Genomic DNA, 27,656 nt, shown 5'->3' with positions numbered 1-27,656 from the left:
GTATCGCCATTTAGCTAGAAAATATCGAGATATGACTTTTGGTCCATATCGCCCAGCCCTAGAGATTAGTAATACTACTCATCTAAACTGTTTGTACTGTCCTGTATTGGCTATGTCTTATGGGTGTACTACAACCAAGCAAGTGATCATGCACGCAATTTGCAACTGCAAATTTTTATGTGCGTCTAAGTGGCCGGAGAAAAAGCTATTTTTGTTTACGAGCAGTGTGTTGTTTAGATATTTTGTGTGGGTGTAACTCTGTGTGTCACCTTCAACAAGCAGCCTCATTATAAAACCAATTAAACCCGCCTTATTCTCATTATGAAGCTGTTAGGCTTAAGAAGTGAGTGAGGACCTGCTGTACCCCCAGAGGGTTTCCGCCTGGTCAACCTCACTTTACATGATAAAACCACTTTGAAATCCACTAAAATCAAACACCACAGATCAGTCACGATGGCTCAGTATTTGCCCCGATCTCATCGCTGGATCTCTGGCCTGTGATTAACTCCATCGTTCGCAACTGAAACCCACACAAGGCTGTAGTATCTATCCCCACTGCGGTTGGGGTTTTGTGTTTTATTTCTCCAAAACATCATTTCACCACAGAAATGTTTAAACTACCGTGGTTTCTATTTGGGCTATTTATGAACAGATGAGTGTGGGAAAAAAAAAACACATGTAAACTGCCTCTGATACTGTGTGTGGTTGGGGTACAGTAGAGGAAGGGTGGGAGGAAGAGGAGAAATGGGAGCAAGAGAACCGGAGAGTGAAAGGAGCTTAGTTTGGAAATACGGATAAGATGGAGCCGGCTGCTGGTGTTGCAACAATCTGACAGATGAGAGACACGCCGTGGCCTCCTAATGATCTGTTATCAACGGATTGTCCCATGTCACTATTGTACCTGGCACTTAGGCCTGATTGTATGAGGAAAATGAAGCCATATCCTTACCTCACCCTACTCTCCTCCCCACATAAACAATAACACACTAGCAAATACATCCCCCTGCCTCCATCTTTCATTCCCGGCTGCCAGAGCTGACTGCTCGAGAGGCACAGCTGCCTGGAACGTGCAGCCATGATTGACTGATGAATTTTTGGTGCCTAGGGGATCCAATCATGTAATCAGTTTGTATTGATTGACTATCCCCACAGAGAGGACGCATAGGCTCCACCGCCATGTGCAAGCTAGACCTGGCACGCATTCAAAACTGTCTCCAGTCAAATTTGTTTTGGGTGCTGGGGCCACTGCTTGGGATTCGTGCAGTAAAGATGTAGCATAATCACACTACAGACGTACCCACTCCTACAATTATCTGCTCCAGTTCTTCTTCTGGCATTTACTTGAAATATTATGACTGAGTAATTAATTCAGTTTTGCTATAATTGCATCACATGGTTAATGATCCACTTTCACTGGAGTTTAAAATTGGGCTTCAATTGGGGTTCGTGTAACTTATTAGGATTTTCTTTTCGTTTTTCTTGTGGCAAGGACAGTAAAAGAGTGGGTTTGTAGAATAAAATGATGGACAGCACTAAAAACAGAGACGCAAACTAATTATGCAGTTAGTATCATTAACATGTAGCTTAAATCTGCCAAAAGAGACCGAAACCTTTAAGAGCATTTTCAATTTTCCAGCAGCCTGGGAATCAACAGCTTCCTCATCACTAAGAGCAATTGTGCAAAGACAGACCTGCTTTTTTTTTCTCTCATCCTCAAAACAACACATTATCTCTCGTAAGTGGTGGAAGAAGATACAAAAAAAAGCTACAAAAACCTTTAACAGTGCTCTTCCGCATATGTCTGTTTTGTAAGTCCCAAAAGATTTCAGCTGAGAGGCCCATCCACAGTAAAATTAAAGTATAGATTACTGAACACATTTCAAAAGGAAAACATGCACATGCTTTAAAGGAGCCAAAGGAGACATAATATGGCCTTTTTTTCAAAGGCTGAAAATATTTCCTGAAGTCTCAATGTCATGTCAGAGTCATGCTTTGGTCAAAATCCTATGAACAGTAAAAACAGTAAAACAGTAAACCATTCTTCTACCATGTCTTTAAAGCTCTCACAGCGGCTGGTTTAAGGGGGCAGAGTCAGCGTCCCAACTGAATGCCATGCCTCTTTTCCTTAGGTTGTAACTTTTTAACAATCTTTACTTCAGCTTTAAGCTGCTGATTTCAGACGTCCCGCGAATGCAACATGTGAAGTTAATGAAAATAAGGCTGGCGATGATGGGAAATTGCACACTGATCTGGTTCTGTGATGTCACAACACCAAGCAAATTTAAACACCTCACTGAATGACTGATTTTCAAACTAAGGTGGCCCCAAACAAATTGACGTGCCTGTGCTATCTCACTGTTTTTCAGTTTTTAAATCACTTCAGAAACCAAATTGCATGCTTTAATACACATGCACATGAATGAGTTTCTGGTTTGCAGTGGCCAGCTGGACAATCACATGAGATGAAAACATCTTTCTTGGTAGAACTTATAAAGACAGTTACACAATAGGTGGATGTGCTGCCTGCAATGATGCATTGAAACAAAATCCAAAACATCCACACACCAGATTCTCACACCCAGTTTATTGCAGTCATTCACACATTAGAAATTCACAGGGGATTGTTGAGTGTCATCCAAACAGATAAGCTGGAAGGAAGACATATGGAGAATTTGCCTTTTTTTTTTCCTCGCTGTCTGAGAGGTAGATAAGAAGATAAACTTCAATTTCATCTCTGCAAAATCCAGCTCTGTGAGGTTTTAGCCAAATGCTGGCTAAGCTTTAAGACTGGAAGGAGAGGGACACAGCTACATGAAGGGAGCTTCCAACAACTAAAGCCATATTGACACATTTTATGGATGTACTGGAATAAAAAGAGGGAATCGGCAGCCGAGCAGCAGCTCAGAATCAGGACTCATTCCAGTTTTTCTTAAAATTATTATTCATGACAAATCTAACATGTTTAGGGCAATTTTGTTGTAGTCATCCTTATGTATGCCTCCCTTATGGACTTTCACATGGACGCCTGGACAGTTGCCGTATAGCTGTGGTCATCTAGTGGTTTTTGAGGGATAATTTACACACAAGAGATGAATGTGACTGAAACGCTTGACCACAACCATTACAGTTAATAATCTTTGGTTTTAAAATGATGTTAAGAAGTGAAATGTTGACGTTACAGTGCATTTGTTAAAAATAGGTGAAAGGAAAATAGCTACTGAGGCCATATTTTAACAAGGCTCTTAATATAATGCCTGCAAGCAAGATCAGGCAATCAATATGTGCAAGTTTGTGCTCAAATATGCTCTTCTACACGGTTCTCTCCAACCCTCTGGGTTAAAGAGTAAAATCTGCACCGATCTCTTCATTGCCAACTGATGCACAACCGCTCCTGCTGGAAAACCTACCACCACCCAGAGATTCACCTCGGTACGCTCTGAGTTGAAAGGATAGAACAGTTTAAACTGCTCCTCATCGCTCCCTCATACAGTATGTCAGTGTAGATGCAATCCATGGGAAGTGATAAGGATGAAGCCTACATGTCAAATTACGAGTATTTTTTACGATAACGACAGTATAAATGTCAAGGATTGCAGGGAAAGGACACAAATGCCGGAGATCGCGCAGGCAGGAGCAGTAAGACAAAGTCCTTTCGTAGTAACAAAAGGCCCTTCAAATGCAAGAATAGCGAAAAGACTGATCAAAGGAGCAACATGAAAAAAGCCACACAGAGAGCAGGACAGACAGGCGACAGACCCAGCGAAGGAGGAATGAGAAACAGGACAATGTATAGGCACTGGAAAACATTAAAAGAGTAACAAGACACAAGTGTAGAGTCAAGACAAGGGTTAAGTTACAGACCAGGGAAAATGCTTTAAAAATAAAGCAGGAAATAAAGCTGACCACAAAACAGGAGTCCAAACAACGAAAAAGCACAAGTGAAACGGGTCTAAAAGTGAACATGACTCAGATGAACCTATAATCAAAACCAAAGCCACGATAAAAGCATTTGTATTCATCATTGCATAGTGACCTACAAAATTTGCTTCATGGCTGTTGAAATCATTCGAAAACAAAACAAAAAACCACAAATCTAAAGAGACGACTGGCTCCATTTAGTTTAATACTTTAGTGGGAAAACACAGAGAGACGATGGAACGGGACTGGCAGAAAAGTAACACAACTTTACGCCTTACAAAGTTGATTGTTTATCCTTTTTTCCAGATTTGAGAAGGCGACAAAAATCACACAAAGTGATGTACCTGAGGTGGCACTTTACAAAAGTACAGTAATGACTCGTGTGTGTCATTTAAAGCATCCCTGAATGTTTGTGTACGTGTGTGCAGATCAGGGTGGACGGTGCGCTGGAGGGAGGAGTGCTGTACGAGACAGTGAGCGTGATGAGGAGCAGCAGCCCCGTCCTCCGAGACATGGCCTTCTCCCTGGACAGGAACTCTCTCTATGTCATGTCTGAGAATCAGGTGAGGAGACACCCTTGTTTCGGTGTTGCTGTCAGGTGACACCTCGTGTTGTCCAGCGATGTAGCGTGAGTCCAAGAGTTCAAGTCCCTAGGACAGTGAGTGTTGGGCATACTGGTGACCTCTCGCAAGATGTCATGCGTGTAGCATGAAACTCTCAGGTATATAACGTATGTTATGTTGCTATTAGATTAGTGGAATCTGTATTCGACATATAGACGAGGCACAAAACAAAAAAAATTATCTTTTTTTGAGGGATTTCATGGATTTAATTTATCGGGACACAGCTTATAGAAAGGTTTGACTTTGTTGTCTGCAGATTTAACTGTGTACAAGCTTAAGCAGTAAAGCCAATTTAAATCAACATTAAAGGCTGATAAATTAGAATTTAATGCTATTTTTTATGTTGGAATCCGGCGATTTGATTATAACTTATCATCAAAACCCAATGTGGAAATTCCCCAACATTCATATATGTCTACAGAAGAGCTTGTTAAATATGTAGGCTGTGTGTGAGGAGATGGACCACTGCTCTAATTACTTATCCATGCGAATCGACTTTACAGTGCGTGCAGCTTTTGTATGCGCTGCAGACACACATCCTGTAGAAAAACCACTGGAGGGTTTTTTTTTTTTTCCTGCGTGGGTGTACCACTCGCCCCCACCGCCACCCTCGTCTGCTCTTCACTTGGCCCGGAATCACAGAGGCGAGCAGTTGTTGTTGCTGGATGAGATTCTCTGCACTCATTGCAGATAAGAGAACGAACAGCGGTAATCACTTTCAACTCCCATCAAGTGATTATTTTGCCATGGCGGCATGCCACTGTGAAATGGGATTAGGTTTCACTGTGGACACTCCCCCCCCCCCTCACCCCCCATCACTGTTTTCAGTCGTCTTCTGACTGACGGAATGTATTGATCCGGAGTCACGGGACCGAGGGACAAAGGGCAGTAGGACGATTGTAGCTGTGACAGTTTCTCCACAGGGACTCGTTTCAGGGGGGCATGAAAAGGAGATATAAAAGTTAAGAAAAGAGTTTAAAATAACAGGGTCTGCGGTTGAAAATAGAGACAGCATTCAGTCGAAAACTGTTTTCTCAAACAAATCAAGGCAGTTCTTCTTATTGTGATAGACTGGAAGAGACAGGGCATCACTTATTGATGAGCTCGGGTTGTTCAAGGAGAGACGCGTGCTTCCTTCAAGGAGATTGCCAGACACTCTCTTCAATCAGCCTTCAGTGGCATATACTATTTGAGAAACACCAAACCCAGCTTGACCAGCCATTTCTTTTTCTTCTCAATATTACTGCGGCTTTGGCTTTGTAGTCCTCGAGAACTTTGAGCGGAGTGAAGCGTTCCTCCCTCCGCCTCGGCCATTGCTCAGCTCTGCCTTCAGAATTACCTACAGCTTTGTTAAGGGACCCCCCAAGGGAGAGGGCTTCACTCTCACACTTCCCACGTTCCCACTGTATCCCTGGAGTGAATATTTTCAGATTTCCTGGGAGTCACACAATGCAGGAATGATGAGGAATGAGAAGCGAGGCGCAGACAGATTTGGCTTAGAGCGGGTCGACCCTTGCGGAATAACAATGAGCCTCACTGTCTCCCACGGGGTGAAACATGCGGGGTGTAGCATGACGATGAAAAGTCAGGAGAAAAAGAAAAGGAAAAAAAAGGGAATCAGTGTGCAAATATCGAATCTTTATGTCTGTGCTCACAATCTTAACAAAACAACTTCTGGGAGCTGTTATTGACGTTAAAGAAGTCTTGGCACGAGATATTCTTTTATTTTCTCAATGTGTGTTTTTAGTTTGATCTTTCCTAAAAGCAGAAATGCTCAGAACCCCAACACACAAGTCCCCGAGTGTCACTCTTCCGTCTCTGAAGTGACAGGGGAAATAAAACAGAAAATGGGAAGCTGCTGCGGGGGTTTTTCAGGGCAGTCTCTCAAAGTACCGCTCACTGTGTAACATCTTAAATCATGGCTTGAAATCCCATCCACGCACGTCTTAATTCAGCTCTACTTCTTTCAGTGTTTCCTGTTTTGCCTTTTTTTTTTTGTCCTTGTCCGGGTCTCTTTTTAATCTGATATATTCCCACAGTTCAGTCAGATGACCTATCTGCACCAGAAACCGCCCCAGGAGTTATAAATATACTCAGCTGACAAATGTTTACTTTATTTTCATCTGGTTAACTGCTACACAGAGTAGCAGTTATACCTACACACCAAATGTCAACAGTTTTATTCCTTTCTTTTTAAATACCCGTTCCTTTGCCTGACTGTGGGCTCTCAGTTACAACAGGAGGTTGTCAAGTGTAGCGGCGCAGCAAAATAGCATAATGAGCTACAATTTCCAGGTGGTATTAGCAAAGTTGACCCATTCTCCCCTGGCTGGGCACAAAAGTGTTAGTATGTAGTATGCCATCATAAAAAGCAGTTATACAGCCATTATCTATATACTTATTCCAATTCAGTTTCACAGGGAACTGCTGGAGCGTATCCCAGCTGTCTCGGGGAGAAGGGCAGAGCAGCCCACCCCGGTCCAGGTCGGGACATAGTGTCAAACAACCAGTCACTCACTTCCATGGGCTATTTAGAAACCGCTAATTAACCTGATATATCTACATTATTGGACTGTGGAAAGACGCTGGAGTACCTAGGGAAAACCCACACAAGCTCGGGGAGATCGTATGACTCTAGAAAGACTCTTGCTGATTCTTGTTGTGGCAATAGTGCTAACCTCCAAGCCACCGTGCCGCTGCGTAGAAGCAAATCCTAGGGTTAGGCTATAGCCAGAAGCCATTATGTGACTTCTGTAACTGGCCGCTGTTGCATTATAACATACCGTACAGTATGCATAGCACAATACAACACAAGATAATTCAAAGTGCTTTACATCAACATTAAAAGCAGCAAGACACAATTACACAGTAAATAACAAATACAATTATATAAAATGATAAGAAAAGAGATAAAATAATAAAAAGCACAAGTTGTTAAAAATTAAGGGCAGAGTACAGCAGGTAAGTATTTAATTTAAGGGTACGCTTGAGTAAACAGTAATGTTTTTAGGCCTGATTTAAAGGAGCTGACAGTTGGAGCAGACCTCAGGTCTACAGGAAGTTTGTTCCACCGGTGAGGAGCAGAATAACTGAACGCTGCCTCACCTTGCTTGGTTCTGGTTCTTGGGACACACAACAAACCAGATCCAGATGAACCTCAGGGGTCTGGGAGCTTCATAGGAACTAACAGATCAAGCATCTATTTTGGTCCAAGACCATTCAGGTCTTTGTAGACCAGCAGTAAGATTTTAAACTCTATCCTTGGACTCACTGGAAGCCAGTGTAGTGATTTCATGACTGGTGTGATATGGTCCAGTTTCCTGGTGTTTGTAAGGACTCTGGCGGTATGCAACATACGCTGTTCAGGTGTGCAATTTTCCTGGAAGCAGCGCATTTCCTTTTGGCAAAGTTAGTATGTATTAGTAGTAAAGTATACAATTTCAAAAACAGATTTTTTTTTTGTTTTTGTTTAGTTTCACAGATTTCCTACACATCTGTTTCCAACCAGTCTTTGATTATTCTCATCTCATTAAGCCCCCGGTTGCCAGATTGTCTTTGTTCTCCTGCAGAAAGGAAGTCCAGCCTCATCCTACTGGTTTTTGTCTCCACATGCTGCATCTTAACATCATCTGGATTTAATTGCTGACAGCTTCCCTGGGTTCTTCGTTGTTGATTGTCACAAAAGCATACAGTATATACGATGCTAAACCCAGTCCAGTCCAGTTTAATCCTTGTAAGCAGATCTAGATGAAAGACCTAACAGAGGTGGTTAAAGGAGGTCTGTCCAACCGTCGCCGTTAGCTCTACTATTTCATGGATGACTCCGAAGAGGATTTCAATCCCTTATATACACTCCAAACTTATTATATATTGTATATATATGATGGTCGCTAATCAGAGTGTGTATCTGCCACGGATTTAAGACTTGACTCCTTAAACCTTAAAACTTACACAGCTACTCCATGTTGTGACTTGGTGCCGTTTTCATGAAAAAGTAATTCAGGAAAAAGTAACAAAAGTCCAAGAACATTAGGTTTCAAAGCTACACAAAATAGACAATTTGCCACAATATAACTAGATAAGTTTTAACTTGCCATCTTAAAATGTTATTTTTGAAATATCATATACTGTACAATCATAAAGCGTGTTGCAATATTCAAACTTTATTATATATGTACTCTCAACTTTTAAAAGGGCCAACCAGAATTAACAATTTATGTTAAAGTGATTATATAGGTTGTAACTGAAATATTCCCATGTCACATTCTCATTTAAATCAGACTGAAGCTGTAGCAAAGCATTGTGGAAATCCAGGTGAATGTTTTAGAGTGCCGTTACGACTGTGACGTCATGTCCCAGATGTTGAGCAGGTAATAATTTTGTAATTTCAATAGGTAGAAAATTGGGTCATTATCGTATGCGTCTGACAACAATGATGAAAGATGGAGATTCACTTGGTTTTAGATGGGGATTTTTCATCTCTCCGTCTGCTAGAAATGATTACTCCTGAATTCTCCTGAAGAATTAATCTTAGAGAAGCAGAACATGAACAAAAGCTTGACGAGAAACGGAAATATCTTGTGAAGCCTTAATTGTTTAAAAAGCATCTCTACATAAATATATACAACATTAAATCTGAAGAAGGGCTCAGTGTGCGCTAAATGTAAAAAGACAAGGACACAGATTTATCAACAGCTGCACTATCGTTCAAGACAAAGCAGAACATTTCCTTTTACTGTGTTCTTGCATCCATATTCTCAGATCAGCAGGCATCAACTTCTTCACTTAATTTTAGTTGCTGCTAACTACAATTTGCCAATGATATCAACCAATTTTCCGATGTGTATTTCAATTCCCGCGTATTGACTGCAGCCGTCTCAGGGTGTTTTGATTTTTTTTTTTTTTTTACTGAAAAGTGTTTGCAGCCGCAACGTTTACCAGCAATATTCAGTCTAGACTGAGTATCTATTCCCAAGAATGGGTTTTTCTGTGCTCCAATACAGGGTGGTCGTTATCATTGTTGATTTTCTGAAGGATAACGATAATGATGACACAACTTTCTCTCGTGTACAAGCACAGAGACACCTGCTGCAGCATTGTTGTTGTTTCTTTCCTCCTTTAATTTACCTCATATGTCCTCTTATATTTGGGAAGAGTTGAAAAGAGAAATTCTTTGGTCACAAAATTCTTCCTCTCCCCATCCAGCTCCCTGAGGAGCCCGCAGAGAGCTGGCAGCAACTCCTCACTCATCCCTGCGCTTGTCTAAGTCCATTAAATTGGTTATGTGGTGTTTATCCAAGGCAATTACAAAAGCACAAATAATACCTTGCAGTTATTTTTTTTAGTTTGTAGATAATATAATTTCTGTGGAAAGACAGCAGAGAAAAAAAATAGCTTAGGAGAAAATAACAATAACATTTTTAAGTGACAGCGAGGGGAATGGCAACCATAGCCAAGAGTGCCTTTTTGGTCGTTTTCGGATTCAGCCTAGGAATCGTTCCTGTTCAGGTCAATATCACTAAACAAATCAAGCCTGGTGTGCAGAACGAGCATCGTATTTGATTCTTAGTGAGACAGCAGTAAGCAGATCTATAGCTCTCCCCTTGTAAAGGTCACGCTGCCTACCGGTCACAGACCAGCTAACTAAGTTAAGGTGAGCTCCAGACCATAGCAGTTGATGGATTACAGCCCTCTGCCCCTCCCAAGCTGAAAAATAATTTTGCTAATGGAAGGGTTCAAGTGGGTACTGAACTGCTGAAAAAAAAAAGAAAAAAGAAAGTTATTTGTAGGCGGCAGCAGATAATCCATTTTTGCCAACGCAGACCTGAGAGAGCACCCACTTATGCTATCAAGAGCACCGGAGACACTCTAATCCATAATCCACTCTTCATTTGCGATTGCTTACATCAGGAAATTGCTTACATCATATGTCCAGACCCAGAATAACAACAGAGAAGAAAATAGCTGGACTCAGGCGGCTGTTCTGACTGCTTTCCTATGCAGGAGTGGTGCAACAGCAGCGAGTCACAGCACCTTACAGACGGCTTATGCAGGGCCAGACTTTCATGTTCAGAAGTGGTGGCAGGAGCAGAGTATGTGGTCATCTGTCAGGCAGAACATCTTCTTTCTTGTGTGTGCAAAAAAATAGCTGAGAGTATGAGGGTACATTAGCATCTGGGGGGACAATTTGCACATCTGGAAAGGAGACATCCTTCCTAAAATTTCTAGATTCAGGTTTTGGGACAACAAACAAGATCATTTTCAGCTAAGGTATTGCATCTCCTTTCTTGTGTGTGCAAAAAAAATAGCATTAAACTATGTATTCCACAAGTCATCTTACTTTGTGTCCAGAGAGAATATTAAATAGTAAAAAGCAAACCTAAGAAAGTGGAATATAGGTGCAAATATATCCTTTCAATACTCCTGGTGTCATTTCATGTGGAGTCTGACATCTCCTTTATCTTGGGTCATACTCTCTGCAGATAAAAAACAGAATAAATATAGATGCATTTAGTTTGAGTTAAATGCAGCTTTACCTTTTTTTTGACAGCTTGCCACATTATCTGACTTCTTTTGCAAATATTAGCACAATATAACACGGGTATCGCAGTTTTAAGTTGACTGTATGTGAAATGTGATGCTATAATTCTGTTTTCCTACTCAATAAGGTGTGTGGCACTTGTCAACGCCTCTGATTTCTTTTTGTATCAAGTGCCACCTTCTGTCAAACACCCCAAATCCTGTTCAGTCAGTGTAACACTGATGAAAACATGTACCCTGCTATCTGTCGTAAATACTGGTAAACTAGTTAATTGCAGTATTTTATTTAATTATAACATAAGATGAAATACAAGCCGTTTATTCCACATCTTTGGGATGCTGAATAAAATGTAGATTAAAACAGAATACGATTACTGGCGTTTTAGAAAAAAACGTATCAAATGTTGAAAGTGAGCGATTTTAACATTTCATGAAAAGTGATTGCAAGCAGCACAAAAGCAGAGGAATACCGTCCCATTACGTTGGTTTCTTAGCAACACGTCGGTGACATCATTGCGTATTAAAAGGACATCTTGGAGAGGCAGAGTCTCAGGTCCAACAATCTGCTGCTAAGTGTAGTGACAAAGTGTGAACCAATTTTATAATAATGTTCCTCGGCATAAAATTGTAAATAGAAGAGCTCATCTGCCAGAGTACAGAGTACACGTTATCATCAAAGGATCCCAAGAATCTGGAAGTCTGTGTTCACATACTGAATAGATATTAAACTGAATTGAATTGAGTTAAATTAAGTTGAATATTACTTTATTAATTGCCAAAGCGAAATTATATTGCTGCAATGTGAATTATCCCCGAAAATATTTTAGAAAGTTATCCGCTGAAGATCTGCCGGGGCCTATTCCTGCTCTCTCTTCAGGTGAAACGTATCGGTACACCCTGGACAGATTTCCATTCCATCGTAGGAAAACATAAACAAACAACCACACACACTCACTCTCAGTCCTATGGGTCATTTTGAACCACCAATTAACCTGATTAACGTGTTTTTGGACTGTGGGAGGAAGCCAGAGTGCCCAGGGAAAACTCAGGCGAGCACGCTAACCCCATACAGAAACCAGGGACCATCTGGCTGTCAGGCAACAATACTAACCACCACGTTGCTTCAGGCAGAAAATCCATATTGGTAAATCATGATCTTCAGAGTCTTAGCCAGCACTGCATTAAAAAGAGGAGTGATTCTGTGGACGTCACTGCAGGACGCTGCACTCAGGAACACTTCCAGGAGTCACTGTCTAAGAACAAAGTTGGCTGCGTCATCCACAGATGTAGGTTAAAGCTCTATCACAGGAAAAAGAAATCATATGCCAACATGGACCAGACACACAGCTGTCGTCTCTGAGCCAAAGCTCATTTCAGCAGACTGAGTCAAGCTGTCCTGTGGTCAGACAATTTCAAATTGTTTATGGAACCCATGGACGCCACGTTCTCTGGACCAAACAGGGCCAGGACCCACTGACTAGTCTGCATGTCTGAGAGTATGAGGGTAGGGCTGGGCGATATATCGAGATTTTAATATATTTAATATATTTGATATAGCTTATTTTGTGACAAATTGACTTGAATGTTTTATTTTAGATTTGCACAAATGTTTTGTTATTTGCACAACTGTCAACCTCAGTGGAAAAGTCTGCCTGTTACTGTCTACATTGTATTAATTGCACAGTGTATTTTAATTTAATTGTTATGCAGGAAAGGGATATTTGTTTTATTTTATTCAAGAAGCATTTTTATTCTATATATGCAGGCAGTTTATTTTTATTTCATTTGTTTTATACATTTTGATATTGTGCAGACCTCTGTTAATAAAGGAACCTGTGTGACATTTGGCACGAGGCTTTGTATTAAAACTGACTGTTTTTTTAAGGGTTTGCCTCAGAAAAAAATGAAGCTAACAGAGATGCTATGCAATAATGCTTTGGGGGAAACCCCAATTATGGCACAGAAAAAATATCGATATATATCGAGTATCGCCATTCAGCTAGAAAATATCGAGAAATTACTTTTGGTCCATATCGCCCAGCCCTATATGAGGGTACATTAACATCTGTAGAAGGGACAATTTGCACATCTGGAAAGGAGACACCAATCTTAAAATATCTAGATTCAGGTTTTAGGACAATAGACAAGATCCTTTTCAGCTAAGGTATTGCATATTTCAGCAATACATACTATATTCACTGCAAAAACGTGGTTTAGTAGCAGGAGAGTCCGGGTACTACACTGGCCTACCTGCAGTCCAGACTCATCACCAGTCGGCATATCAAGATTAGTGATTTATAGATAGCGATTAATCGATTTTAAATCTAAATCGGATTTATTAATCAAGACGATGTTAAAAAAAGGAAAATCGGAAAATCGATTTTCCTTTTTTGCAGCTGGCTGCATTACAGACAGAGCTCGTCTAGTCATCTTTGTTTGGTCAAGAAAATTGTAAATGTTGTCACTTTACTAAACTCAAGGAGGATTTACAGTATCTTTCAATTGCACTTCATTCCCAATAGGGACATTTGTTTGCTATTTTTCTTTAAAGATAAAATATTTGAAACTATTTATTCCATTGTGTTTTGTAGTTTTACCAAAAAAATCGAAATCGAAAATCGGGTTTTCAGAAAAAAAAAATCGGGATTTTATTTTTGTCCAAAATCGCCCAGCCCCTAATCAAGATTTTAACAAAGTGGTAAACATCACTCCGTCCAAAATGCTTTGAGACGTGTTGCTGCCATCAAATTCAAAATGACCCATTGTTTTTTTTTTTTTTAAGATGTTAAATTCTCAGTGTAAACAGTTCATGTTTTCAAGGTTCTGTTGAGGGCTGTGGTTTAATTTTGACCCTGTCATTCCTGTGCTTCAGGTGGTCCAGGTCCCCGTGGAGTCCTGTGAACAGCACGACACATGTGCCGAGTGTCTCAGTTCTGGCGATCCTCACTGCGGCTGGTGTGTCCTGTATAACATGTGAGTTGCTCTTTTCATCCACTCTCGAGCCCACAGACGCTCACCGTGGTCGGGGGGGGGGATTAAATCCCATTACGTCACTGTTTACAAAACTGCTTGCTGAAAGCTATGAGCGAGGATGTGCACACATCACAGTCATATGATTCCTTCAGTTTAGTACAACACTCTTATTGTACTTTTTGGAGTTTGCCAATAACAACAGCTGGTGGGCCAAGCACAAAGACTGGGAAGTGGATGATGTACAGTGTGTTCCTTTCTAAATAGTGTAATTTGGGACAACCGAAGCTGTGTGGCTACCAGAGTTTATTATCTGCCGAGCACAAGGACAACTAGCGCTAATGGAGGAGGCAGAGATTAGTTTCGCAGTCACAGCGGGTGCACCATCTGTACTTCTGCATACCCCGGGACCATTTTGGACCTGGCGGAGCAAGATTATCTCTTCCATCTTAATTATCTGACCTCAGGTTAACTTGCATAACACCTCGATATGGAGCAAAAGGGATTCAGAAGATTAAAAGCCTGCGTTTCTGCACCAGCCGCTGTGTTTGAAGCTGACCTCGGCCAGGGATTTACCCCTGTCTCATCATTTCACGTCTGCATTTCGGCTGGCAATATCTTGATGATGATCAGCATTATTTAAATTGCAGCTCTCAGTTTTATCAAACGACCAGTGAAGTGAAGAGAAAAATATTGCTTTTTCAAATCTAAATTGCCTCATTAAAAACTTGTTTTTTTCCCTTCATTTCTTTCCCTCTTGAGTGCTCACTTTGTCTGCAAGTCTCATTACTCTCTTTATTTAAATTAATGCCTCACACTTATCAGTGAGAAGATAGCCTGCTATTCCCTCCAGAAACACGCAAAGAATCATGATCCCTCACGCTGCACGATGAAGCCACTTGTTTTTTTTTTCTTCTTCTTCTTCTGACTTAATAAATCCAGGTTGGGGGGCTTTTTCAACTCTCTGAACGACTCTCACGGTGTCATGTGAACTACTTTCAAGAGCTCCCGTTCTCACCCCTGGCGTAGTGCACCAAAGCACCTATCTAACAGAGTGGGTAGAGGGGGAGAGATTTGTGAAACATGTAAAGAGCCTGAAGGAAAAAGGAACAAATGGTTTGATGAGACAAAAGGCAGTGAATAAAAAAGACATAAATAACAGGCAATGAAAGACGGCGGGAGATGAAAGACGGCACTTCAGCTGATGAGTGGTCAGAAGGTGACCTTCTCCGCTCCCAGGACTGTGGTCCGCCTGAAGGAGGAGAGCCAGCAACAGCTGCTGCAGCATCGCCAGCGAGCCTTTATATTGAGCTGTAATTACAGCGGAGGCTTCGGTACTTTTTGAGCACTCTCTCCAGAGCTGCATTGTCTCCCTTCCCTGTGCACATTACACATTCAAAGAATGAGATTACAAAGTAGAGCTAAAATACTCCTTGAGGTTTCTATTACACTGTAGTTCTCTGAGACTTCGGTTTAAAACCTGTTACTCTCAAGTCTCCTAACAACTAACCCCCCCACCCCCCAATACACCGGGGCCCACTTTTACCTAAATGTTACAGAATGCCAGCATGCAAGCGCCTGAGGACACGTCCCTCTTAGTTTTAATTGCATTCCCGGATCCTGGAGTTGAGCTACATTAACATGCACAATCGCATTATGTGATAAATTGAAAATAAAAATGCATTTGACAGCCTCAACTGTTTAAGCAACATAATTCGTATGAATGTAATAAATATCTGTATATTGTGAGTCAATTCTTCACAGTCTGACCGTGGAAGCAGCCATGGAGGACTGCGGGTGTCGTGTAAAATTTGACGTAGACGTTTTTCTAACTTCATTTGCATGCCGGCCAGCGTGTCCACGGTCACGCTGCACCCCCGAGAATCTGTGATCAGCCGGTGCAGATGCTTGTGTCAGCATGTTGTTTTGCCATTGCAACCAATTTCAAAGAGATTCACCCTGTTAACATCGTAAATGTCCTCTTAAGACATTGTAATGCATCTTGTAGCTGTCGAATTACCTCAAATCAGACAGATTAACCATAACAAACAGGAAAAATAAGAAAATTACTGAATCTGCTAAACCTAGTGACACTGTGATTTGACTCAACACGTTTTTTTTCAACAGGTGCTCAAGGAGGGATCGGTGTCTGCGGGCGGAGGAGAGCTTTCGTTTCGCGACCGACATTGACCGATGTGTGAAGGTTATTGCTCACCCAGACAGCATCGCTGTATCAGCACACAGTGTCCCAGTGAGTGCCATTATCATTCCAGCAATCTTTGCCCTGTCACTCCACTCACAATGCCAGCGTGCATGAGAAATCACCGTGAGTAGCCTCACGCAGGAACATGTGCAATCATTGTAAGAGTGGGAGAGATTAGCTCTGTCATAGGTGAAGGTGGGGTTTGATGAACAACCCATGGCATATTACACTGTGTCTTTAATTATTAGGGAAAAAACAAAGACAAAATGAGGACACGGTGTGTGAAGAACCCACTACACCCTCATTATGTCCAAGGGAATAAGTATATGTAGCAGCCTAGTACTGCTTATTACATACACTTAATTAAATGATCATAATTAAGTGAAGGAAGTAAAAGGAAGTAAAGGGAGACATTTTTTGTCCACAGAATACAGGTGTGTGAACGCAATGCCACGGAGGAACGATATCAGCAATGATCTTTTGGTCTGACTGCAATGCTAAAAGAAATTGCAAAACAACCCTAGGAGCTACAATTCTGAGTAAAAGACGTCAACCAGATGAGTTTATGAGAGTACAGTTAGAAAAGCATTAATTATGCATATCTTATTTGGAAGATTTGCAGTTAGAATTATTAGTGTCTTCTCTCTAAAAAGAACATGAAAGCACAACTTAATGCTCAAAGCCTGTTTTTTTACCAAATTCTGATATTTTTGCATGGTTGTATCATTTTAATGTGACCTTCATCACACTTGAATACGTGTCCCGGCAGTGACACGCATGTGCAGAGGAAAACACAACGTCAAGTAGTGTTTACAGAAGTAAATATGGATGCTTCAGATGTCTGTATAGAAATCTAGAAGTACTTGCTCAGCCGGAACCAACACAATTATGCCCAATAGATGAAGGAAAGAAGGAGATTGAGGAAAAGGACAAATGTTACCAATGGTCTATTGTGCAGCAGTGTTGCTACTGTACCTCTGTAGTACAGAGGTACAGAGGTGGATACGTATCTGCTTTAAGACCACGCATGAAAGTGGCCTGGGTCAGATTTGAAAAATAATCGTATTTGCGCCGTTCATTACAAAATCCGATATGAGTCACATATGAGCAAAAAAATTGGAATTAAGCTGCAGTTTAGACGTTTAGAGGTTTTGCAGAGTATGACTCTGGAAAAAAATGCAAGACATCTGAAACAATGTTCTTTGAACAGAAAAGATCAAAGTTAAGGAAGAGCACTACAGCAGCATATCAGTATGACTACCTCATACGAGCTGTCCAGCGTGGCGGTGGGGGGGGGGTTGGGTTTTTTTGCAGCCACAGGACCTGTACAGGCTACAGCTTACAGCTATTGAGTTGTTCTGCTCTATATATGACAGTTTGCAGTTGTCAAGTGTGAATTGCTGAACAGCTGAAGCTTGTCTGGAAGTGGTTTAAACAGCAGGACAACAACTTCAGGCACATCAGCAAATCCACACCAGAATGGCTGTTGGCTAGAAAAAAAAAAGTGTTTTAATTGCCCAGTTTAGTCTTCATCCTAAATGAAATGCTATGCTATGAGCCTTTAAAGAACTTTGCACAAAAAATGCTTGCAAACATCAATGAACTGAAGCCATATTGGAAAGATTATGCCAAAGTTCCTCCATAATGACATGTGAGACTGATAGTGTGATACTAATATGTTTATGTCAGCTTTAGGTAGTCAACTCCATCAACAATGAAAACAAATCTGTCCTTGATCAGATAATCAAATACATCTTTGTTATTATCCAGGCTCCAACATTGCCATTCCCAACAGACTAGATGTAGTGTAGCAGAAAAAGCAAGCGAAACCTTTCAATTTAAGCACTTTCCTTCATCTGATAAGCAATAACAAGCAAAACAGTTTGTTTAAACTGAAAACTCTATGTCACAACTACCCATGGCTGAATTTAAGATAACCATTAAACACAAACGTTTACTGCTTTCAGACACAAAACCAAGGACAAGAGGGAGAAAATGTGACCACTGAGGTCGGCCTGAAGTATCATTAAATTAACCTGAGCAAACATTCAGATTCATTTGCACTAAAACTAACTTTTAAGGAAATCTAGCCTCTTCTTTAGTCTGAACCTGGCTATTCCTTTCATGATTCTATGTCCAGACTCCTAACAGAGCTGCAGGTCCGAGCAGTTCAGCGCGATTCATCAGGTCCTGATTGATGTGGCGCTACGCACATCAAAATATGCCCAACTGCGTCCATTTAAATGGATCAGTTACTTCTGATTTGCTTCTGTAGATGCGTCTGTGGAGTGTTTCAACAGTTTTAAGCCATGTTCACATTATTGTTTTGGATGCATTCAGATAGACCGTTTTAGCATTGGATTAGTGGTTTATGTCATCTGTCTTAAAGGGGCACTAATGAATGGTAGTGAACCATTCAGAGTGCTGTGTACAGTACGTAAGTCCAAACTATTGCTTGAGTCGCCTGTGTGATCCAGCTTGCAAACGTTGTTACCTTTATTCTCTGTTAAAAGGTGTTTCTGTAAATTCTGAACCATGGACTGTACTTAGGCCACGTTTACACGTAGCCGGGTATTTACAAAAACGGATATTTTCCCCTCTCCGTTTTCAAAAATATCCTCGTTTACACGGACTCGCAGAAAATGCTGGTAACGTCATGCCAGCCAATCAGAATCCTGGAAAAAACATCAACAAATGACACGTGTAACTTCCAGTTAAGGCTGATTTATGGTCCCGCGTTACACCAACGCAGAACTTACGGCGTAGGGTACGCGGCGACGCACACCGTACGGCGCACATCGCTGCGTACCCTATGCCGTAGGCTCTGCGTTGGTGTAACGCGGGACCATAATTCAGGCTTTACTTCCAAGACGGAACGAGAGTCTGAGAGAATTTAAAACAGGTAAAATAAAAGAAAATATTGACGGTGGCCAAACAAATTGTAAACACAGGTCGCACTCATGACGCTGCTGGTGACGTTTCTGTCGCATAATGTGACGTAAATCTCTGTTTTCCTCCGTTTTCTCTGTTTAGACGCAAACGTGAAAACTGAGTTTTTGAAAATCTCCACTTTGGCCGGAGTTTTCAGAAATTATCGTTTTTGGGGGCTTTGACCTCCGTTTTCGTGTAAACGAACGGCCAAAACGCATGAAAACGCCTTAGTCTTCACCACACTTTATTGGCAGATTCATTAACGTTTTGTTAGTAAGCAAGGGATTAGCTTAGTATCTCTTTCAAAAGGTTGTTTTCCCAACTTGGTATTTTCTGTCTTAACGTGGTCATAAACTATTTCTTTGCTTTCTGTTAGCTCCTGCTGGAGGTCCACAACGTTCCGGACCTTTCTGCGGGAATTACCTGTTCATTTGGGCAGCAGGCTGAAGCGGACGGTCATGTCAACGGCAACAGGGTTATGTGTCTTTCCCCGGCTGGGAAGGAGGTCCCGCAGATCCCAGAGGGACAAGGTGAGTGCACGTATCAGGTTAGAAAACTAACAAATAAAATGTTGTATAATCCAATAATGTGCAGCTTTGCTGAGACTGATGCTTTAAATACACATTTTGCAGACTTTATACTCTGTATATCCAAAATATCTTTTATAAACAGTAATGAGTCGTTGGAAATTTTGGGCTGAAGGTTTTCTCACAACAGCAAAATCCACTTTAATGAGCGTAAACACCAGATGGCTCTTTACAAAAATATGATAAAAGTATTAAAAGTTAGTTAGTTTTTCTCAATTTGACGTCTTTCTCACTTATTGTTTACTTTTGTTCTCCCATCCTTTTTGTACTTACTGTATCCTTTTCTCTAGTATCCTCTTTCTCTCTCACCTTTTCTTTCACAACCCCCCATCAACTCCCTGACATATTTTTCCTTTCCCTTTCGCTCGCTAAACCTGCTCCCTCTGTGCCTGCTCTCTTTCAGACTGGGCAGGCGTAGAGCTTCGCCTGAATTCAAAGGAGACCGGTCAAACGGTTGCCAGCACGGAGGTGAAGTTCTACAACTGCAGCACACATCAAATGTGAGTGGAGCTGCCCCCCCTCCTCCTCTCTGCGACCCTCACCCTCCACCTCCCCCTCACCTCCCCACCCGCCTCTGATTGGTTCAATAGATGGAAGAACACAACTTAATTTAGGGCAATGATGTAGCGACGCACACAAACCTCTCTTAAGATTGTGCTGTTAGATAACCCCTGAGTTCAATTTAGCTGTCAGGTTTCATTTAAATCAACATGACGTATTTGTAATAGCCTGCTTATTTGGACTTTGCTTTAAGTGGCAGTTTGTGTGCTTATTGTCCGTGGATTTTAATATAACTTATTTTTTTTCCTGCCCCAAGTATGAATTCATTATTGGTTTTTCATTTAACTTGAACTGTTATCTGTCATTTTATATGCAATAATAGAATCTACCAGTGTGATTGTTGTTCCAGAACCAATCAATGAAATGAAAAGCAGTCATATACTAATAGGGCCGGCCATGGATCAGTGGGTAGTCGGTTGTCTAACCGGAAGGTCGGCTGATTGATCCCTAGCTCTGTCACCTGTGGGGAGGGTTGCTTCAGGAAGGGCATTCAATGTACAGTCTATACCAAATCAATATGCAGAAAACGATATTACAATGTTGGAATCCCCAAAGGGGAAAAGTCAAAAGAAGAGGAGGACTATTTTTTTATAATTTGATTATTCCTTCAATCCAAAACTCTTGTCTCTAGCAAAGATGTCTCTGGCATTTCATTTGCTCTTTAATTGATAAATATTGTTGCATTTTGGGCAATTAAACCTCTTCAAAACATAGAATACTGTATGTAACATTGATGGTTTCACCAAATGAAATCCAATCTAGTTTGTAAAGATTTTTCTATTTATTGTCACGCACTTTACACTTTAATACCTACAGATTCATGTTTGGACATAGAAAGGCTTTTTTATGTATTCATAATACTTTTTTAGATTTAGATTTCTATCTGAAATAGTATAGAAAAAATAATATGATAAAATAAAGAATTAGGGATTCATTGTCCACTCACCATATATGTTGGTTTTGCGTGCATTGAAATATTAAATATTCATCTTGTTCCTTTTATACATTTAGAAGCCTCTTTCCAAATCTTCCGAGTCGTTGGGACTGACCAGTCAGAGCATACTTGCATTTTATGGGAACTTACACATGATGCCAATCAGCAATTCAAAAATGGTTCAATTTGAGGCTAATGTTCTGTAGTGCATTATTCTCACGCATGACAGTGAAAGAAAGAGGCAGATTACACACTCAGAACGTGTCATTCTTGCAAGATTGAACAGCAAATCAAGTGAGGTATAATTGCCATCTCCTGAGACTTCTCTCACATCGCTATAACGTTGCCAATACAGTTCATACAGTATAAGCCTAATACGACTGCTCTGGTTGTAGAAAAGATGTCAGTAGTGACTGGGGGACGTTAAAAATATCACCCCTCCCTGTTTTTTCCTTGTTTAACAGCTTGCGTGATAGGAGACTCTTTAGCTTCTTACTTGCATGGGTGTTTGTTGCTTTTACAGTAATGAGCTTAGGTGTTGTCAACTCTAGATAAACAGCGTATTTATCTTTAAGTTCATCTTGGCCCACTATCTCCTCTTTGCTGTCCGTTGCATGTGCAAGACGAGAGGTTGCAGCTGAGGCTTGAACCAAAACTGTAGAGCAGATTCAGAAGGCTCTTTTTTGTTCAGTTGTAAAAGGCATTGTGGGAAAAGAGTTGTGTGCTGCACCTAATGCTGGTGGGGGAAGTAGATGTCACAATATGAGACACCTCACCTCTATACACCTGCAAATGTGTGTCATGATGAAAGTGCTACATAAATGTCACAATGTCTGACCTATTACCAGTGAGAACATTAAGACATGACACCGACGTGTTCGTCTGCCATCAGATTAATGGAAAATATGCGGAAAGGGGCCCTGATGTGATAAGAAAAGACATTTTTAGACAGCAACTTAGTGCGAGAAATGGTTTCAATACAGACTGAATAATTAAAAAAGAAGAATAATGTCAAATTAGTCTGCAATCCTTTCTATTGTGAGTTGCACTTATCATGGATATTAACAACTAGAAACCGCTTCTAGCAGTGGCAAAGGACTGATAAATAAATGAGCATAGAAAACAAAATTCCTTTTAACCTCACTTTGTGTCAAGGGGCCTTGCCTGAGAGAGGTGTTTGCGAGACATGAAATGTTGTATATGTTTTTGTCTTTTCTCTGATGCCTTAAGGATAAGTAAAATCAAGCCAATTAAACAGCACTTTATTTAAATGCCAACCAGTATGCTCCTTAATTGAACAGGCAGGCTGTTTTGACTTTGAGCCATTCTGGAAATGCCAACGGTATTAATCATAACAGCAAACGATGACCAGAGTTTGTCTTTGTGAATAACAATTACTAATACCTACATACCTACAGAGGCGGATCTTATTGGCATGAATGTCAATTAGAGGCTTTTTACAGCTTTATAAGATGTCTGCAAAGCAGGAACATTCTCCAATGAACCCAGTCACACAGAGGTGAAAATTGTCTTCAAAGTTTCTTCATTACAGAATGTGTTGGGGTTTTTTTCAAATAAAAGTAGAGTGAAGTCGTGCAAAAAAAAGCTGGCACACAGTGAAGACGTTTCTCACTTGAGGTGTTACTGAGATTGAACTGATTTCTTTTCAAGAGGACTTTACTGTCCCGCAAGCATTTCATAATGACATTTCAATAAATATTTACCAAATAAATTCTTCAGATAATATGTAAAAGAAAAAAATGAACACACCTGTGAAATACAGTATGTGCTGAACTAAATAAAAACAAAGATATTCCATGTATATACACATTCATATTAGGGGTGGGTATTGCTAAGGACCTCATGATATGCTACACATCCCGATACTTCAGTCACGATACGATGTGATATTGCAATATCAAAATTTTGCGATATATTGCGGTGCTATACATAGTTCGCTGAAAACTGTAAAAGGCTTTATGCATCTTAAAATCTGAGTTGCATTTACATCAGATTATAGTGATAATATATGGGACAAACCGAGTCAAAATAACGTCATTCAAATCATCCATGCCGTTTTATTGTAACAATACAAGCTAAAGTGCATGTTTGCATGTTTTTCATATTATTAAAAACATATTATATTTTATATGAAATGAACATTAGCAATATTATTTAAGCCCATGTATACCATCAAGTTTATTTATTCTTTATTATTATTTTGAAAAAAAACAAAAACATTTTAAATCGATATTCAAATTTTGAATGCCAGGCACTTTTATTGATATGGTACATTTCAAACACATTTAATTCATTTTTAACCTCCTTTGGTGATGACCTAGGGTTCTACCAGCCAACTGCTCCCTAAAACACATAGAGCCCTATTTTTATTTATATTCTACAAGGGAATCAGAAAATGTATTTGGGCCCGACATTATCGATTAATTTGTAAACTAACAGCAACCCTTTAACGCCGATTTTGTCAGTAATGTAACTGATCAGCTCACTCAGTTTTCTGGTCTGTACAGAAGGAATTTATGTGGATTTCTGTGGTCCACCGAACCTAAACTGAGACTGAGCAGCACCAGAACCGATGTCTTACCTGAGGTGTTCAGCTAAATATGGTTTGGGACTTTACCCAGAGAAATGATGCCGTCTGAAACCAGACTGAAGTGTGTCTAGACGTCCATTTGCATCTAAGAAGTTGTTCAGCAGAATCAAAACAGCTTTTTCAATGTTTTACATTAAAGGGAAGATTACAGGCCTGTCATTATTAAATATTGAAGGATCCAAGCTGCTTCTTTTCCAGTAGAGACTTAAGAGCTCTAGCTTTGAGAGACTTGGAAAAAGGGTCTGAGAAGAAAGAGACATTGACAATGGCGGGCAAGGTGTCTAAACATGTTAGGAAGTGAGTTTTAAAATAAAGAACATTATTTGGGACACATTTGATTAGTTTTTTTTTATTCCAATTTTCATTCCTTAATGCGACATTAATGTCTTTGAGGAGGTTTTATTTCACAATACTAAATTCATTTAATTGAGACTATTTTGATATTTAAGGAGACTTTTCTTTTTTAAAGTCTCATATATTTCCTGCCCTGACATAATGACTAGCGACATGTCCAAGGTGTACCTCGCCTCTCATCCGATGACATCTGGGATAGGCTCCCTGCTCCTCCTCACTGGGGCAGAAAATGGATGGATTCACAGATGGACATTGATTTCCCTGATCTTTTATTTCCATTTGGTGCATTTGGTAGAGGAGGTGTGGTTATCAGACTCAGTCAGACATAGCAGCTCTATTCCATGAGCACATTACTGAACATTACATTCATTATCATCTGCAGTTTCACTGATGTTTCAGGGTATCTATAACGTCTCCAGACCCTTAAATTGAACTCTTCGGCAGACAAAGGCAGTGAACTGTGGGCTGCTTGCACATTCATAGCCCTGCCTCTGTGCTGGGTTAAGAGGCTAGGGGACAACATTTCAGTAGTAGGACAGCATCCTCTTCATTTTACAGATTTGTTAGAGGATGCTGCACTTAAAAACTCACTTTTTTCAGAGTAGAGCAGAAGCCTCGAATGGCCTTGATAATGAGTGGAAGTTAACATGTCAGCTTAATGGAATGATTTTCAGTCTCAATTTCAGACTCGTTTTTTTTCCCCCATTTGACAGCAGAAACAGAAAAGAAATATGTGAAAGAGAGCAGCTATATTGGGAAATTGAGCTCTGTTAAGATATACTATAAGTGAGGAGAAAGAGGAAGAGGCAAGCAGGTGTGAGGAGCTAATACAAAAAAAAAAGGAAAAAGAAGACAGAATGAAAAATATTTGTGCGTGCTGTCAACTAATGACACTCACTTCTTGTAACCGGCTTTATCTATAATTGACAGAGAATTTGTTTGCAACTTTTCCCAGTTCTGTTGAGGAAAGTGGTCTTATTGTAGATATGCAGCTCATTGACACCTGACTAGTGCAGCTGCATTGCCTTTGGCTGGTTTTAGACATAGCAGTTTTCAGAGTCAGCTGATCTGTTCAGATTACAGAAATTATTGTCTCTCAATTGAGAGCTGCAAAGTAATTCCCTGTTCACATTACATAGTTGATCTCTGACAGCGGGTCACCTAAAACCACATTTTATCCATAAAACACATGTGGGAAATGAAGCAATGCCACACGAAAGACAGTTGATTATTTGAAAATGTTACAAAGCTGTTCGTGCAATGATTTGTTCAGGCCACAAATGAAAAAAAGAAAAGACAAATTACACATGTAAAGGACTCGATTAGTACAGCACATATCAGAGATTGGGTTGAAGATTAGTAAAATAAATTTAAAAAATCTTGTGTGAATCTTGTATCTGCCTGGTTGTGTTTGGTATGGCTAATCCCCAACCATCAAAGGAAATCTCTTTTTGGATCCCAGATTTTGCCTTTTTAAGATTCCCTTCCTCACAGTGACCTTACCCAGCGCCTTGTCTCTCACTGGCAGTGACTCGAATCCACCGAAGGTCTCAGATATGTGGCCTGTTTAATATCTGTCAGCCACTGGCAATAGCTCAGTGTCGGATCGGTCTTTGATCAGTCTTTGAGTTATTCATACACCATGTTAAAAGTACTGACTCCCAACCGCCTGATATTATTATACAAAACAACATTTGTTTCCTTCGGTTCAATTAAATTTTATTTATATAGCGTTTATTACAATACAAGCTGTCTCTTGGCGCTTTCCAGAGACCCAGAACATGACCCCTGAGCAATTATCACATAAAAGTGGCGAGTTTAAAACTCCTAGTGGGAGAAAAACCTTAAGCCAAACAGTGCCTTCCTCAGATAATTTTCAAAAACTCAGCAGTGTTTTGTGCATGGTTGAGCCTTATTTCCCAAGTGTGTTTTGTTAATAAAATCTGGTTATAGAGACCATGTTAGGTGGCCGAGTGAGTCGCTGGCAGATCATGCAGTGTGCGACCCCACGTCATTTGAGCAGGGAACTGATTTTAAGACTCTCGGTTACCAACTTTACTCAAACTGGACACCCATTTACTGGAACATAACAAATCTGGGGAATATAAAGAAATAACTCCCCTTAAGAAGATACATGTGGGATTCTAGACTAAAAGAAAAAATCAAAGTAGCCAATGGAAAATATTTTTATTTTTAATATATTAGTTGCATTAAATATTTGTCTTTTAAGGGTTTCATTTCATGCAAATGTGTTGATTGGGAAGATCTAACTATCCATCTATTTAATAAAATGTAAAAAAAATAAAATTAAACAAAAGCTGGATTCAGTAATATGCAGTTACAGTTACAGCAAACAAAAGCACAGGACATTTGATTGATGAAGCCTTCATAACTAAATCCAGGAAATGAACCCACTCCACTGTGGATACACATGCCATTTATTCACAGTGCACTGAAACACAAATGCCACAATGTAACCATATTAAGTTATTAGAGAGAAACAGTTGGAAGCTCATCACATCTGCTCCACACCAATATGGCCTCCATTAGCTGCGGGGTGACCCTGCGTGCTCCTGTGATTAATATTTCATAACAAACATGCTCCAAACCCAGCACCCTTTTCCACGGCTCTCTCACCATGACCATCACCTCCGCGTCAGATCGTCCTCCATAATTAATTACCCAGTGTTTGCAGCACCCTGCTAGTCCAGTTCTATTAATACCCAACCCTCAAATTTGTTCCTCACACACACCAGCACATATTTTACAAGTCCTTACTGGCCCAGGGCAGTGAATTAATATCAACATTTAATGATGCTTCTCCACATTCATTGGCATTTGTTGCTTTCTGGGAGCTGCAGCACAAGACTGTTGCTAGTAGTTTTATGGCTTCTCTGTGGTTGTGTCTTATTAATTTTGCTTCCTTTTAATTTGGGAGAAAACACAGCGAATATTGCATGGATCTGTTTCCGCACACCTCCATCCATTTCCTTCCCCGGAGAAAAAAGTTCTCTATTTTATTGTACTTTCTAGTATCTCTGTTGGTATTTTAGTAGATGAGCGCCACTCATCTCTGCTGTATTATCACTGCCGCCATTCTTTGTTGTCCAAAATGTGATTAAATTGAATCAAATGAGGTTGTTTAAGAACAGCTTTCATCTACAATCGACCGCCAGCTGTCGGCAGCTGTATCTGGGCCAAGGATGTTGCTCTCTACTGTGAAATTGTCATTTTCATCCCAGTTTTTTTATTTTTATATCTTTTACATGGTCCAGATTTGGATGAGTGACTAAAGACATGTCTTTCCTGACAGTAAAAAAAATATAAAAATGTGAACAAAAAGAAAAAAAGCAATGAAATGACAAGTTGAGGTCACAGACGTATGTATCTAAAAGTGCAACTGCATGTACTCGATAGAAATATA

The 27,656-nt window shown here is 40.3% G+C and overlaps 1 protein-coding gene across 1 annotated transcript in view; it reads left to right on the top strand.

Moving 5' to 3' along the window:
* Nucleotides 1–27,656, top strand: part of LOC133448415 (plexin-A2-like) — a 104,397-nt gene that overhangs the window by 37,078 nt on the left and 39,663 nt on the right. Inside the window, exons 4-8 of the mRNA XM_061726918.1 lie at nucleotides 4,347–4,481; nucleotides 13,954–14,054; nucleotides 16,179–16,302; nucleotides 19,562–19,715; nucleotides 20,176–20,272. Coding sequence (XP_061582902.1) covers nucleotides 4,347–4,481; nucleotides 13,954–14,054; nucleotides 16,179–16,302; nucleotides 19,562–19,715; nucleotides 20,176–20,272 — 611 coding nt within the window. The remainder of the gene's footprint in view (nucleotides 1–4,346; nucleotides 4,482–13,953; nucleotides 14,055–16,178; nucleotides 16,303–19,561; nucleotides 19,716–20,175; nucleotides 20,273–27,656) is intronic.

The sequence above is a fragment of the Cololabis saira genome, chromosome 8, assembly GCF_033807715.1.
Source record: "Cololabis saira isolate AMF1-May2022 chromosome 8, fColSai1.1, whole genome shotgun sequence".
NCBI lineage: Eukaryota > Metazoa > Chordata > Actinopteri > Beloniformes > Belonidae > Cololabis > Cololabis saira.
Note: the sequence above shows the minus strand (reverse complement) of the source record. Positions and strands in the feature narration are given on the sequence as shown.